This window comes from Lissotriton helveticus, chromosome 4_1 (assembly GCF_964261635.1).
Source record: "Lissotriton helveticus chromosome 4_1, aLisHel1.1, whole genome shotgun sequence".
Classification (NCBI taxonomy): domain Eukaryota; kingdom Metazoa; phylum Chordata; class Amphibia; order Caudata; family Salamandridae; genus Lissotriton; species Lissotriton helveticus.
Window position 1 is genome coordinate 869,568,628 of NC_136063.1, and position 16,824 is coordinate 869,585,451.

Genomic DNA, 16,824 nt, shown 5'->3' on the forward strand with positions numbered 1-16,824 from the left:
ATATAGGATTTAAATGAGAATAAAGAAGTGGCTTACCATATGAAACACAAAATAAGGCTTGGTAGAATTCAATAAGAGGCCACTAATGGATATCATTCCGTGAAGTAGGAGAATGCATTAGAAAGTCTTTGGACTCGAAGTGATTAGGTGACAGTGCAGAAGGCAGTCGATAGCGGAAGCAAAATCACTGCTCTGACTAGAAGTGCATCCAAGCCCACTAAGTCATCATCGGTTAAAATTCCCGCCTTGACCTACAGAAAGAAAATGCGAAGCCTATAGGTGGCAAAATCCTAACATTGTGTTAGGCAGTGGATCCAGTTGAAGACTCTCTCCCAGCAGCGAAGCAACTTACGCTGCTACAAAATAATGCTTTCTCCCACTGGGAAATACTGACGCCTAAACAGAAGGCGTCAGTGAGGACCATTTGACTGTGTATCTGACTTTGAGGGACCCTTGGATGCTCTGCTTCCAGCCATGTCCACTAAAGAATTTTGAAGAAAAGAAATGCAACAATATCCAAATACAAAAACTTTCACTAGTGTGAATTGCTAAATTTGCAGTGTCTGTGGTCAATCGCTGCAACAGTTATTATTGACTTTAAATAGGGATTTGCCATTGCGTGCCACTTTTTTCATGAAACTTTAGCAATTCATATATCTGAGTCCTCTAATCTATGGTAATCATTTTTGTGTTGTTCTTCTGATTACATTTTGCTTGATTTTTTAAGCTGTATTTACATTTTTCTCTCCGTAGTTTTATATAGCGCAAACTTGACCCGAAAGTATCAGAGCACTTTACATTAGCACCAGTTGCGTTACACAAGGAAACATTCAATTTGTTAGGCTCGGGGAGATTAAGGGGCATATTACTAAGCAATAGCGATAATTATCGCTATTGCTTGGTTAGAGACAAAAATGTACCGCTGAGCTGGGGCGATTTTTATCGCAGATAAACCTTGGTATTACCAAGGTTTATCGCGAATGCGATAAAAAACGGCCGCAATGCATGAATATCGCTGAAGTCAGCGATATTCATGCATTACCGAGCTAATGCTCTTAGCCATGTTATCCACCTCCCATTGGATAACATGGATAAGAACTAGTCAGGGCAGGTGTTATCTTTTGGAGATATTCGCGCTTAGCGCGAATATCTCCAAAAGTTGGTAATAGGAGATAGCGATGTTAGCGACTGTTTCCAGTCGCTAACATCTTGGCACGCCCACTTTGCATGTCATTAGTGATAAATATCACTGACATGCAAAGTGGGGCCCAAGATGGTCGCTATCTCCTACTAGCTGTCGCTAACTGGTGTTAGCGACAGCTAGGTAATAGGAAGATAATTTTATCTCCGCTTTCTTGGCTTTTAAAGCCAAAAAAGCGGAGATAAACCCCCTTGATAATATGCCCCTAAGTGATTTGCCCAGAATCACAGGATGTTGAGTGTCGTTGCTGAGACTCGAACCTGATTGCCCAGATTAGCTATTTTATGGTATTGTGTTCTCAACTTTAAATCTCTTTGACACTGCTTGAAATAAAGATAAACTCCCCTGGAAATATGTTTGTTTCTTGTGGCATAGCCCTAGGGGCTAGGCTCAGTTTCCCAATGAACTGTATTGTGACTTAAAAAGATTCTGTTTATTAAGTTGGATGGGGTACTCCCCCCCTCCCAAGTCAATAACTACATTTCTGACAACAACCATTCAGACTTGAGCCAGAAATAAAAGCACCACATTTGCAGTGCTCTTCCTTGGTTGTGTTACATTACATTTTAGAAGTTCTGCTGGGAATGAAGGGGAATATATGATGTTGGTTTAGTAGCGTTAACATATGCATGATACCTTTGTAGCGCAGATGTGTACATCAAAATGATAACATTTATATTTACCGTGTCCATAGAGTATATGTGACAATCATGGAACATAAGACTGAACTCTGACTAGTCAGGAGTAATTTATCAGAATATTCTATTAAAATGTCATTGGAGTTGAGTAAAGAATGCAACCCATCTCTCTTCAAGCGGTTGTTCTCTTTTAAACTTCTGGTGTGGGGTTTCGTGCTAAAAAGGTTTGATCAATCTGTCTATACTGTACATTTGCGAATTATAACTGAGTCTTGGCTGGTCTCTAACTACTAGACTACCTTAATTATACCTGGCTAAATCTTGTCTTCAATTTTCTTCTATGCTCAAATAGTCATTATTAGTATTTATTATAAATGCCCTTCTTGTCAATTTTCTGTACTTTTCATTTGGTTGCAGATTTGTAGAGGGTCTCTCACAGCTCTCACAGTACCTGCCCACATTGGGAATATGTTATAGTCATGTTCATGTTGATGAGCCCCACCTTTTGAACTCATGACAATGAATAATGGCTATTCAATACATTAAAAAATAAGGCATTGTGGACCGTGAGAAACAACAAAATTTAATGAGAGTATGAGCAAAAGTTGCAAATGACCATAAGGATATATTTGAGTAAACCAAATTATTAAAAGTCACCAACAAAACATTTATCCTAGACAGTATCAACCTGGCAAAAATGCAGTAATATTGATGACATTTCGGTCATTCAAAATGATTTATTGGATCATCCGTGAAAGTGGGAGGACATTTTGTAATGTAATGTAAAATACATTTCTAACGCGCAACTTTCACTCCAAGGAGTATCTTGGCGCTCACACAACTCAGATGGAAGAGTTGGAAAGAGAAAGGGATGTCTCGCATTCTACACCACAGTTATACCAGAGTCCTACACATGTCATCAGGCAGAGAGAAGATCCAGGTTTTCAATGCTTTCCTGAAAGCAGTTTCTTGGGAAAGCGAACGTAAAAATGGGGGAAGATTATTCCAGGCCCTAGCGCCCAAAACAAAAAGGGATTTACCACCCTTTGTAACCAATTTGAAACGAGGCAGAGTGAGTAGGTTCTGACTTGCGGATCTCAGGCAGCGCGTCGGGTGATATCTTTTAAACCCGTTACATATGTACTTTGGACCTCGTTGGTAAAATGCCCTGAAGGTAATTAAAAGAATTTTAAACAAAATTCTTTTACCTATTGGCAGCCAATGAAGAGTGTTGAGTGCTGCTGAGGCTGAAGACCTACGAGGCCAGCGCAGTACGAGGCGGGCCGCCGCATTTTGGACCATTTGTAGCCTATGGAGAACGGTCTTATTAACTCCAGCATACAGCCCTTTACAATAATCTAGCCTGGAACTTATTAAGGCCACTGCGACTGTTTTCCTCGCCGGTAACGGGAGTAGATCGAAAAACTTCCTCAATGCTTTTATGATCTGAAAGCACATCCCTGCCACTACCATAGCTTGAGGTTTAAGAGATAATTGCTCGTCAAACTTGATACCCAAATTGCAGGCGGAGGTGATTGTATTGGGAGGAGCATCTGCCTCCACTGGCCAACACGTTTTTGGGGAAAACAAGTTATGACTCCCGACTGGTAAAATTTCTGTCTTTCCGGCGTTGCACTTTAAATGGTTGCTGGACATCCATTTAAAAACTGCTGCCAAGCATTCCCTAAGATCTTCCTCGGCACCTGGCCTTTCCCTGTCCAGCACCAGTATAAGCTGAGTATCGTCAGCATATGAGATAGAACTGATCTGGAATGACGCGATCAGTTTCGCTAGGGGTACCATGTACAGGTTGAAAAGTATAGGACTCAGGCTTGAGCCCTGAGGGACCCCTGAGCTGACGTTTTTAGCCTCAGATTGATATTGGCCTAGCACTGTTACTTGGCGTCTGTTGCTGAGAAAATTCCTAAGCCACGCCAAGAACTGTCCTCCTACCCCTGCGGCAGCCAACCGGTCCACTAGGATGTTATGTGAGACCGTATCGAAGGCTGCCGACAGGTCAAGTAGGATAAGGACAGCCTTCTTTCCTTGATATATTGCCGTCCGTAAGGTCTCTGCGGTAAAAAGCAGGGCCGTCTCGGTAGAATGTTCTGACCGGAATTCTGACTGATTAGGATGGAGAATGTTGTTCTTCTCCAAAAAGTTAGTCAGTTGACTATTGACAAACTTTTCAGTCAGTTTAAACAGTGCAGGTAGCAAGGAAATAGGGCGCAGATTGGAAAGGGTGGTAGGATCAGCAAGTGTCTTTTTTTGGAGAGGCTTGACAGCTGCAAGCTTCCACTCTTTAGGGATGCTGGACGTAGTTAGAGAGGAATTAATAATCCTATTAATTATAGGATTAACCATCTCTGCTAAAATATGCAACACCGGAGGGGGACAGGGGTCAAAAGGAGATCCCGATTTGCAAGCCAAGATTGCCTTGAAGGTTTCTTCAAGAGATACTGGAGCGAATTTCTCAAGACGGGGATAGGCCATTGGCTCCACTATCTGTTCAGCATCCGCGGTCACGGTTGCCCCTGATGGAAAGGTGTTCACAATAGCAAGGATCTTATCATCAAAATAATCAGATATCGCGTTACAGAGCTCTTGAGATGGAGGAATCTCTTGCGATAGAGCTGATGGATTCATAAAATCCTTAACGATCTTGAAAATTGCTTTTTGTTCCTGGCCTGCCATGGATAAGGCCTGTAGATAGTGTTTTTTTTTGTTGCAGATTTTATCCCTGCATGATACTTCCGTCGAGCTGCCTTATAGATGTTACAGGCGGAGGCATCATAATTTCGACGCCACCTCCGTTCCAGCACTCTGACCTCACCTAGTTCAAGTTTCAAAGTCATTGAGAACCAAGGAGCATTCTTTTTAGGCTTGATGGTTTTAAAGTTGTTATTTCCAAGGGGGCTTAGCAGGGTTCCCGCTTTGGCGATCCAGTTACAGAAACTTAGATTGTCAGCTGAGGTAATATCGGTTAGAGCCGGTATACTATCCCTTAACATATCAATTACATCAGGTCTAGTGGCCAGTAATTTCCAATTAGGGAAAGGTTTGGACTTAAGTTTATTTGTGCGCGTCGTAGAATTAGTGATAGCTTTCAGGTCCCATGCAATGTTAAAAGGAATGAAGAAATGATCCGTCCAAGTTTGGGGGCTAGGAGATTTAACCCTCAGGTTGGTTGAGTTTGAGCAAATGCAATCCAGCAGATGTCCCGCTTGATGGGTGGGTTCCTGGTTCACAAGTGTGAGTCCTAAGACATCAATAATATCCATGAAACAACCCACTCCAGGTTCAGTAAGGGATTCAAGGTGCAGGTTTAGGTCACCTAAAATAGAAAATTGGGAAAATTGGGAAAATCTGAGTGCTAATTCACTCAGGGCATCGCCCACTGTTTCCAAAAACGTCGATGGTGGCCCCGGGGGGCGATAGATAAGCGCCCCAGAGAATACAAAGGTGTCATGAATCTCCAGAGAGAACACTAATGCCTCTGCTTCCTTAATATCCGTCAGTTCTTGAGAGGAACACTTAAGGGTGTTGCGGTAGATGATAGCGAGGCCTCCTCCCCGCTGTTCAAGTCTATCCATACGACGGATAAGAAAATTATGAGGGAGAGAAACCTTATAGCACAAAGCCAAGAGGACCCTTACAATGTCAGACTAAACAATGTCAGAAAAACAGACCTCACTGTGCACCATGTCTCAATATCAATGGGTTATGGGGCATTCTAGGTCCCAATAAATAGTATATTACTTCAAAAACAAGAGCAGGTGCAGGAATAAATTCAGGCAGACATTATCCGCAGTGCCACTGTCATTGTCTTATGACGAATCCAGAATTCAGTATATGTCAAATCTACAGCATTTCTCTTGGAACTTTGTTTTTCTAACAGCTACTCCATTGATAAGGAGTGTTAAATGTATGGTTCTGTGTGTTTTAGCCAAGATGTTTTAATCAGAGAAGGGTGATTAAGAACCCTAAGTGGCTGGATGTAAGAACAGAGCCACCTGATCCTCAGAATCCTAAAGCACTTGTATAATCTTTGGCTCTGCCTGAATTACTGCCCCTTCTTCGACTGTGCTTCTGAGCTGCGGGCTTGAATCAGTTGCCCCATACAGCCAACCCAACACTGAGGCACACCACCGTCGGCCCACAAGGTAGCTGAAACATTGCATTCCTGTGATATTTAAAGGCTTTGTATTTTGCGTATTATTGGTATGCTATATTTTATAAACCTTGGATTGACAAGCACAAATTCTTCCCAGTCATACATTTAGAATTTCCTGCTGAACCCCTACTCTTCCCTGCCCTTTTTCCAATGGTCAACTAACCCCCTTATGATCCTCTATTTAAATTCTTACCCATGACATTCTGTCCAGGCAGCCAAGTAAAGGGCAGATGGTTATTTTGTCTTCTTATGGTTACTTTGATTTCTGGGTCTAGTAGGAGGGAGGACTTTATTACAGCTCCCATTCCATTTCTTGAATCTTCCCCTCTTCCTCATAACATTCATTAGGGGGGCATTTAAGAAATTTGCTTGACCCACCCATATAATGTCTTGAAAAGTCTAAAGAAATCTCAGGTGTGGGGAAACATTTTTCCCATGGAGAAACCCCTTTTCATATACCTTATGAAGATCTAGAGTGTACTATTCCCCTTCCTACTCTGATGTAAATCTCTCATCATTAAGACATTAGAGGGGTCAGAAAGAAGTTTGTGAATGCTCACAAGCTTCTTGTGTGTGGCATTCCCAAACTCACAAAGCAAAGCATGAATTAATCCCCACATAAGTAAAATAGGTATAGCATATAATGATGCATGATAAAATGGATGTATGCCTGCTAGGCATGTCTTTTAGAATACGTAGCAAGGAGATTTATGACGAAGTAAACTCTGTAAAGTGGGCTCCTCATATATTTGGTGAGTGCTCAAAACTGAACTGTTTCTTCTAATGGGTTTCCCCAATCACTCCTGAATGCATCCATCATCTCTGTAAATGCTAAATAATAATTTTCTAATGGGCTCTTATACATAGAAGTTGTCGCTTGCCACCCGTTCTATATGAATAATTAGAAGAGTGGCTGAAAGTTTTGAATAGATGTGCTCAAAACACATTAGTTATAAGTATTAATCAGGCAGAAAAATAATCTCATTTAAAGTTAAATTAAGAACTTGGGGCCAGATGTAGGTAAATATCATTTACCGATTCTAAAATACCGAATTTTACCGATTCGGTATTTTAGAATCGGTAAATGATATGTAGCTAATGATTTGGTAAATTTTACAGAATCGGTAAAATTCGGTAAACACCGATTCGGTATTTACCGATTCGGTATTCCCCATTCATTCCTATGAGCCTCGAATTGAATGTGAATTACCGATTCGTTAAATTCTGAATCGGTAAAAGGGGGTAGACATACAAGGGTGGCAGGGTGCCACATTGACACCCTGTTGCACCCCTGTATAGTGCATGGGTGCACACGTGGCATACATACATCCATGTATGTCTGCCACATGGCACAGTAGAAAAAAGCACAAAATTGCTTTTTTTTAGGGTTTTTGATATTTACCACCAACTTGAGTGCTTCCTACATTAAGGATTCAGTAATTTACCGAATCGGTATTTAAGAATTCGGTAATTTACCGTTTCCTTAAATTACGATTCGGTAAATTACCGAATCCTTAAATTAGGCCCCTACATCTGAAAAGCCTATTACCGGTCGGTAACGGCAGAAATTTGGTAATTTCGGCCGTTACAGACCGGTATTAGGCTACCTAAATCTGGCCTTTGATTTTTCCTCAGCCTGCAGTTGGTCTTCCACCGAAGCTGCCATTACTCTTGTTAACCAGTGTTCTTTGACTAAAGAGATCACAGCTCCCATAGGAGGGATGCCCTCCCTATCCTGTCATACTCTCCAAGCAAGATAATAATTTCTTCCTCCCCCCTCTGGAAAACATAGGTGGCCATATCCTACTTCCGAAACAGAGGCACCTGACCAGTGATCCCTTGGTCCTTAAGAGTCTGGCCAGCTATCACAAATATTTTCAAGCTCGCTCACATCCCTCCAAAGACCTCCTTGTCATCACGTCTCTTCCCAAGAAAATTTCCTTGTGAATCAGGAAGTGGCAGAACCAGTTAAGAAAGAGGCAACCATGATGCCTTTCCCATTGTGGTTTTGTCAGCTCAGTCTTCTTTGTATGTAAAAGAATTCAAGGACTTCGGCCCTGTAATCAACCTCAAGCCCCTCAATTGTTGCATTACTTCTAATAATTCAAAATCGAGACACCCTCCTCTCCAATGACTGGATGGTGCATCTGTTTCTCAAAGACACCTATTTTTCAATTCTCATCTGCTCCGCTAAACAACAATTTCTCAAGATTGAGCGGAAGATATAGGTTTGGAAGTTCAGCGACCTTCCCCTCAGTCTCTCATCTTTAATGTGGTGTTTCACCAAACTCCTCTTGTGATGGTGAGTCACATCTGCAGCAGTGGCATTTGTCTCCTAATCTACCTCAACAATATCTTCCTGATGCCTCAACGTCCTTTTTACTGATAGTATCATCATCAGTATCACAGGTCTCTCCTTAAATGCCTTCATTTGTGATGTATGACTGACCCCACATGCATTTCCATGTGTTCCTTTACCGCCTTAGAGGGGTGCTGGACTTTGGAACAGTATATATTACTATTCCAACTCCAGTCAGTGTATCAGTAGGGAAGGTGTTGGACTTAAAATCCAACCCCAGTTCAACAATGCACCCCTAAAGCAACTCGTAGTAATGACTTGCGTGGTAAAGAAACGCAAAGTAAAGGCAGGTTGTGGTTCTGCCTGCGGGGTAAAGGAATCCCCCCCCCCACTTTGCATGTACATTTTTGAAAATCATCCTCTAATACCTCATAGTCAATGGAATTCTTGGACTTAATTGACAGCAATCTATGTCAGGTCAAATTTCCTCTTGAGAAACCATCTAACAAAGGAAATACAATTATCTCTGGACTGGAAATCCAAACCCTTAAGTGTCTAGTCTAGGTGACAAGTCTATTGTCGTTTTCAATCCAGGAAATAATTCTGGGCCTAATCCAATACCATTCGGGTGACCAACTCACTTCAGGTCATTACAGACACTGCTTCTAGTCTGGAAAATTTTCCATACAAATCATCGACTTCAGGTATGTTGGTCTAATTAGTGCAATGGAAGCAAAACAAAAATACGACACCTAGAAAGTATTCTTCTACCAAACAACAGTCCAGGACTGGAAAGAGTGTCCATAATGACCAGAAAGGAGACTGTCACTGTAATTTCCAGACACTTCAACATTGGAAAGCCCTTCATTTGAGACAAGGCTTCAGTTATATGGATGTAATTCCCTTGGATGACAACTCTTTCGACCATTAATGGATGATGAAAAACATAGAATGGGAAGGGTATCTATGTGTCTCACCCAGTTAACATCATGAAATCCGATGGCAGAAGGTCAAGTTGGGGTGAATCATTTAAGATCTCTTTTCCTGCAAAGTCGCTTTTCTCTGCCCAGAAATATTGAAAGGGATCTTTGATGTGAAGAGTTTAGCCAGGAACCATCCTCAATAAACCATCCTTTTGTGGATTGACAACAAGTACCTATTTTCAACATCAGCAAACTTGGCAGACAAGGTCAAAGAACGTGGACACGTTGGCTAAGGATCACTGGTTCTTTTGTCTTTATTGGCACTGCACTGTTCAAGTGGAAATCCTTCCAGGTCTCACCAACTTTATCTCTATGTTCAAGTTATCTTTGGGACTTCAGTGACTGGATGCTGGCATTCTTTTATTCAGGCTTCTTCTCACCTTTTGGATGCCCTGGAAATAGACTGCATCATATGATGTCTGCATTACATGCTTCAGCCCTTTTTGAGATGGCATCTGAACCCAGACTCCTGGCCAGTAGATGCTTACAGCATGATTCCCCAAGCCATGGTTCACCTTCACTGGTGTCTGTATCTTCTTTTCCTGGTTACCGCCTTTTTGGCTAGCAAGCATGGGTTTCTGCTCTTCTGGAGCACACAGCAAACATCCTGCGTGATCTCCCTGAACATCTTAACAATTATTATTATTATCAATAAAATGTGTAGAGCGTAACCAGCTACCCACACAGGGGTTCCCGGTGCTAAGAGACAGATAGGGAGCAATCAAAAAACCCACACCTCAAACATCCAGGTCTTCAGCTATTTCTGAAAGGAAGACAGAGAAGAACACATTCTCAGGGTTAATGGAAGGTTGTTTTGTAGCTTAGGGCTTAGGTAGGCAAAGGACTGGCCTCTCATGTGAGTCCGTTTCACTTTTGGAACCGTTCATATGGAAAAATCACTGGAACGTGAAGTGCAAGCCGGAAGATAAGGTCTAACCAGTCCATAAAGGTAACAGAGGGCAATACCTGATCTATCTCTATGAACAAAGCAAAGGGCTTCGAATTGGATCCTTTTCTCAACTTTTAGCCAGTTCAGCTCCCTCATAAGAGAGGTTGCTGATGCACTTTTTGGAAGCCTGTGGAGCATCCTGGCTGCTGAGTTTTGGACTACGTGCAGTAGTCCCAAAAAAAGTTCTTATGGAGGCTTTATCTGCTCCAAAATAGAGAACATTGCTGTAGTCTGGTTCCAATTAAATAAGTGCCTGGATGACAGTTCTTTGGGCTGAGAAAGGAAGAATCCAGAGTATTTTCTGCAGCCATTTCAGTATGGCAAAACAAGTGGCAGCCATCTTCGCAGCTTCAGTCTTAATGGACAACTTGTTGGCAGTCATGAAGCCCAGGTTCTTCACCTTTTAGTTGGTGCTGGAAGGGCGCACAGGCTTTGAGGCCAGAGATGTGGGCCCCAAAGGGGCAGGTTCTTTTCCAGCACCAGTACATCAATTTTTTTCTCCGTTGAGTTTGTGGGAATTCATATTCATCAATAAGGCCACCTGGACAGACAGGAATTCAGGGGCTTGGAGTTATGGAACTGGGCGGAAGACATAGGGGAGATGTTTTGAGTGTCATCCATGTAGTAAAATAGAGTCAGGTCCAAGCTTTCAACCAGGTCAGCGCAAGGTCTGACATAGACATTGACTAGAGTCAAACTTAGGGACCCCTGATGTAAGGGCATGTGAGAAGGAGGTATTCCCTGAGGAGACCTGAAATGTTTGGTCACTCAGGAAGGATGCCATCTAGGACAAGTCTGTTCCTTTTATGCCTAAATTGACCAATCTCTCCAACAGCATGACACTGTGTCAAAGGGAGCACTGAGGTCATGTAAAATCAAAGCTGCTGCCTCACCGTTATCCAGCAGCTGCCTAAGATGTTCTGTCACTCCTAAAAGGGTAGATTCAGTGCTGTGCTCCGCTCTTGACCCCAATTGGGAAAGGTGAAGCAGGTTATAGACCCCTTGAAGAAGGCTCACCCTCTAGCCTACAAGGTCTCTGTTCCAACTGATTTGGCTGATTTCCTAAGCCTTCCGTCTGAAGCTGAAAGACCTAACATTGAGTCATGGTCCCTTGGCACCAGGCGAGCCTAAATGTCAGCATTGTCTGATTGAATTGACTAATGCTTGTAATGGGGTGTGGATACCATTGCTTCCTCTCCCACTCAAGTTTTCAACCATACTGCCTCCCTTCATGCCAAGAGCATCTCCTGCTGAACTATTAATGGTACTGTTAAGCTGTGTCCTCTGCCCACCCTCTTCTCAGCACCATTCATACTGGAAAGATCCCTTGGTTTTGAGTTAATGAAAGGAATAGCCTTTCTTGCCTTCCTCTCCTCAGTCATACCTCCACCTCCTTTGGCGTCATATTGTCTTCTCCCACTTACATTATTGGTCTTCTGACCTAGATTTTCAGCAAAAAATGTCAGGCTAGTCATGCTCCTTGGTTTAAAAAGAAAAAAGAGAGAGCGGCTGACCAAGGTTATGCAAAGATATTTTTGAGTATGATATGTAAGTCCATATATTGTGCACAGTACGTCCAGAGTATGCCGCACCAATACTCTTCTGCCAAGCAAATCACAAAGTTCATATAAAAAAGGACGGTGCACAAAAAGGGAGTGCTCAAAAGCTCCAATTCTTATTCCAAAATTTCTTTATTCGGTTTTCATTAAAACCACCTATACAGCCAACGCATTTCGTTCACAACGAACTTCGTCGGGACTATCAAACATACAAAAGCGCATCTCCGTTTTCCAGGTATAATGGAGGTATAATGAATATGAATATCCGCATTGGGTCAATATGATAGTTGGCCACTGGACGGAACGAGATACATATGTTCTCGGTGATATAGTAAAAGGTCCCCACTGTTTGACAACAATGGGAGGGTCGGACCTAGGACTCGTATGTAAGTTCGTGTACAACGGAAGGTAGTGAGTATAGAATTCGCAAAAATAAAAAAAAACGAATTTTACTATATCACCGAGAGCATATGTATCTCGTTCCGTCCAGTGGCCAACTACCATATTGACCCGTTGCGGATATTCATATTCATTATACCTGGAAAACGGAGATACGCTTTTGGATGCTCCTTGGTTTAGTCTATATTAAAATGTCTCAGATGATAGAGCCCTGTCCATCAATGACCGGTCCTTCTCTCTAGAAGACTTTGTCTGTTGTTTGTATTTCTGAAAGGACCAAGACCAACTGTTTTTCTGTCCTTTTTCCTTACTTCCTGACTTGCTGCAATTTCTATGTTACTAGATGCCTCACCAAATAGATGACACCTATAGCCCAAGTCCATCACCATCTTCACTCATGCTCTGGGCTCCTTATTTCCTTCAGGAAGTCTCACTTGCCCTCCTCCACCCCAAGCATTTCCTATTGGCACTGTTGAATTTTGGCCCAGGCGAGGTAGATGTGTCTAGGTTTGGTGCACATACCGCTCATGAAGCTATGGCCTCTGATGCCACTTTAATTGGTTGTAACCTGGTCACACTCATTAAGTTGACTGACTGGTCCACATCTCTATTTTCAGAGCATTTAACTTCAAACAATTTGAATATGTTGCTTCTCTTTTTTAGACAGTCTGCGAATCTACCCGTTTGCGACCAGTATATTTGTAGATGCATGTGGCCCTTAGTGAGGTCTATTGTTACTGTAAACTGTGAAATGGGGCAGCAAAATTAACCCATCTTTCCTTCTCTGCAGTCATTACTTAAGTGTCTTAGGGGCATATTTACAATAAGTGGCGCATTCCTGCATATCAGCAGGGATGCGCCACTTATTGTGCACCACGCCTCCGCCACCATGGATGCGCCGCATTTACAATGCGGCGCACCATGGGGCAAAAACGGCACAGATGCGTGATGCATCTGTGCCGTAAAATTGACGCATTGCTGGAGTTTCGGCGCAAGCACGACGCAGCTCCAGCAATGCTCTGGGGGGCCCTATCTTGTTAATGCTGCGTCAATCCTTACGCCTGCTTCAAGCAGGGGCAGGGTTTTGACGCAGCATGGGCCCCAAAGTGACTGAGTGAAATCTTGTAGATTTCACTCAGCCACTTTTAGAAGGCGTTCCTGCGCCGGAACGCCCCTCCCTGCGCAGGAACGTCTCCTTCGGCGCAGGGCTTTACAACGTGACGCATCTCCCAGATGCGTCACGTTGTAAATACCCCGCACCATATCGCATCTTTTGCGCCGCCGCTGCGTCACAAAAGTGACACAACGGCGGCGTAAAAGACACGCAAGGGGATGTAAATCTGCCCCTTAGTATCTTACAACATCTAGAACCGCATTATGGTGCACTAAGTGCAATACAGATATGTTTTGACAGACAGAAGCAGATTCCGTAATATGTTGTGATATGAGTTAGACGTCGCACTGCTACGAGTCTGACGGCTTGTGAGAATGCAATTAATGAATTTTGAGTACTTCGCCCTTTGGGTCTAATTAAATTTTAGTGCTAGCTAATTAGCGCTTCAATGTGCTGCAGTTCATTCATGTAATAGGAGCTTCATTACAAAGGGCACCAGAACAACTGGCAATACTTACCTCTGTTACCAGAAATAAACATACCAGCAGCTGATAGGGCTCATTATAGAGATTATCTTAAAATGTGTGTGTTTTTTTGATTTAGCGAAGACTAATCGCCCCGTGTAATAAAACCACACGAATCTAATAAGCCATGCAATCTCCTGGAGCGTCCTAATGTCAAATGGATTTAGTATTAATTTGATTCATTACAAAGTAATGAGGAGTACATCAGTTGCTAGGTTGTGAATAGGAAATGATGGAAAATATTGTTTTACGGAGCCCTCCGTGGGTAACTTGATGCGGTGCCCCCAATAGCATCGATAAATCGTCTGATTGAGTTAACTATCTAAAATGTTCTGTTAAAAAAAAAAAAGAAATTGTAACATTTGCGTGCCATGAGCTCTGTAAATGTTAGTGTTTGATGTTGGTTTTCTTACACGCTAGAATGATTCTGTTTGTGATGAAAACAAATAACTTGTGTAATACCCCTGGGCAGGGCGCAAGTCCTAAAAAAAGAAGTGGGAGAACTAACCAAGTTGGGCAGTATGCATGTGGTATCATGGTGAGTAACATCACAGTGGCGTTTGGCATTGCACGCGGTATCATAGAAAGTGGTATCACAACCTATGACCTCCCAGGAACTGACATAAGAACTGAAGACCTCAAATATGTTTAGCAGGTCCATCATGAGTACATTTGAGCACATTACAATATTTAACAAATGGGATTTTGCATTGGGGCTGTGCCAAAAAATTGACGCAACCACGCATGCCAACCCTCCAGATTATGGCTGGAGACTACAGATTTCAAGACAAGTTCCGCATATTTTTGTGGGGCCCAACCTCTTGGCTGGGTAGACGGTGTCCACTCTGTGGAAATAGTGGGTAGACACCATCGACCCGCATGTACCCTCAACTTGTGTTCTGAGCTAAACAAACACTGTGGGCCTCATTTATGAGGCTGTGTGTCACTTTTACGCCGCCGGTGCGTCACTTTTTGTGACGCACCAGTGGCGTAAAAAATTAGCCTTGTTGCGCCATATTTACAAAGTGACGTATCTAGGTAGATGCGTCACTTTGTAAACCCCTGCGCCACATTATACCTGCGCCAGGTATAATGTATGCGAGGGTGGCGTATTGACGCAAGAAAGTGTCATGGAAGTGACGCAGTGAAATCTATGAGATCTCACTGCGCCACTTCTAGGACTCAAATGTGTCAAAATCTTACGGCTGCCTCACAGCAGGCATAAGACTGATGCAGGCCCTTTCACATGGGGCTTGCCCCATGTGAAAGGGCACATTGCTGGAGTTGCGTCACTTTTGTGACACACTCCAGCAATGCGTCACTTTTGCGCCTACAGATACGTCAGAAATACTGACGTATCTGTAACTCCTTGCGACATGATGCGTCATACTGTAAGACGCATCATTGGTGTCGCAAGGAGGTCGCAATGAAAAGTGACGCATCGCTGTTTTCACGCACCGATGCATCACTTTTCATAAATAAGGCCCTGTATTTCTTTCGATGATTAAAAAATCTTGATGAAAGCATCAAATGTCCTCTGGTAACTTTGCCTACATTGTAAAATATCAGTCTAAAAGGGCGTATTTGTCTATGTATATCAATATTATTTCCAGTGATATTATTTCCAGTGCTCGTACAGAAAATAAACATTTTTTGCTTGAGTCTAATTCAGCTTTACTTTGTCAAATCACAGATGCTTCACTTTATTGTTGGCTTTAGTGGGATTTCGCTGCTCCCAACTGATTTAGCGTTTACCAACTTTTGTCATATTACATGCATGTCAGAGATCCCCACTTTCATACAATTATATCAGTTTAGTAAACACAGATTATGGAGTTACCTGTCCAACATATACCCGCTGTGTTACTTCTAGCTCCTCAAAGACAAAGAACTGCTTCCACACCCAGCCGCGCTTTACTCGGTGTGGGCTTTGATACTTCCGGTTGGCGTCCCGCAAGTGGTGGACCTTTGGGCTGATGCTCAGACACAGCCAGAACTGTGTCAGTCCTAGCACAATTGGCAGTAGTGTGACACACTCCATAGCATGTAACCTTTTCATAGAGCGATGTTTTGAGACAGAATCCCACTTGTGATGATGTCTAACTTGATCCTTTTGAAATGTATGGATTTTGCTTCTGAGGTTATTGAAGAAAATATAACGGTTTCATATTCCTATAAGACAAGAAACACAAAAGAAATATTATTTTTGCATTCACATTTATTGACCATCCCTAAATTTAAACTCAAATGTTTATGAAACAAGATAGTAGAATCGATCATGGTGACAATTTGCCATGTAAATTTTACAAAGGGATTCTGTTGGATCGATTTATGACGTGTGAGTGTTGAGGAAATTAGTTAGGATGTCAGGTGGAGGAATAATAAGGACAATTCTACAGAAAGTAGGGTACACTGTGGACACCATTAGTCAACACAACTCAGTTTCAGGGTACAGCTCTACAGTATTGGATGTTTTGCATAACAGCAAATGATCCAAAAAAATAAGTATATAGCAAAGATTCTACAGGGCATATTCACAAACAAATCAAGTCAAATTGCTGTGTTGTACTTCGAGACAGAAAAAGGGCATGGATGTGCTGTATTTAACATAATATGGCCCATTCCTGTTGCAAGGGTGCCTGCATTGTAAGCAGGATTGCTTTTGTGCAGGATGGGACACCTCCCTGCACAAGAACAATCCCTTGAAGCCTTTTCCTCTTTCTATGTGTGCTGCTGAATTCAACACACATAGAAAGAGGAAAAGTCAAGGAGAAATATCATATGCCTCCTATGAGGATGCATAGAAGTTCTGATGCATTCCCAGGTCTACCACTTATGGTAAATCTGGGAATGCGCCAAAATCCATGGGGGTAGTATGAGAACACCAATGCACCACCAATGGAATGCCTCCCTGAAGCAGAGTAACGCAACGCAGCAATTTGCGCTTGCGTTGCATTACTCTGGATTTATCACGCCAGCCAGGG

General features: G+C 42.6%; 1 protein-coding gene across 1 annotated transcript in view; it reads right to left on the bottom strand.

Moving 5' to 3' along the window:
* CDH19 (cadherin 19) overlaps positions 1 to 16,824 on the bottom strand; it is a 1,180,733-nt gene that overhangs the window by 972,855 nt on the left and 191,054 nt on the right. The window contains exon 2 of the mRNA XM_078687509.1: positions 15,681 to 16,012. Coding sequence (XP_078543635.1) covers positions 15,681 to 15,899 — 219 coding nt within the window. The 5' untranslated portion in view covers positions 15,900 to 16,012. The remainder of the gene's footprint in view (positions 1 to 15,680; positions 16,013 to 16,824) is intronic.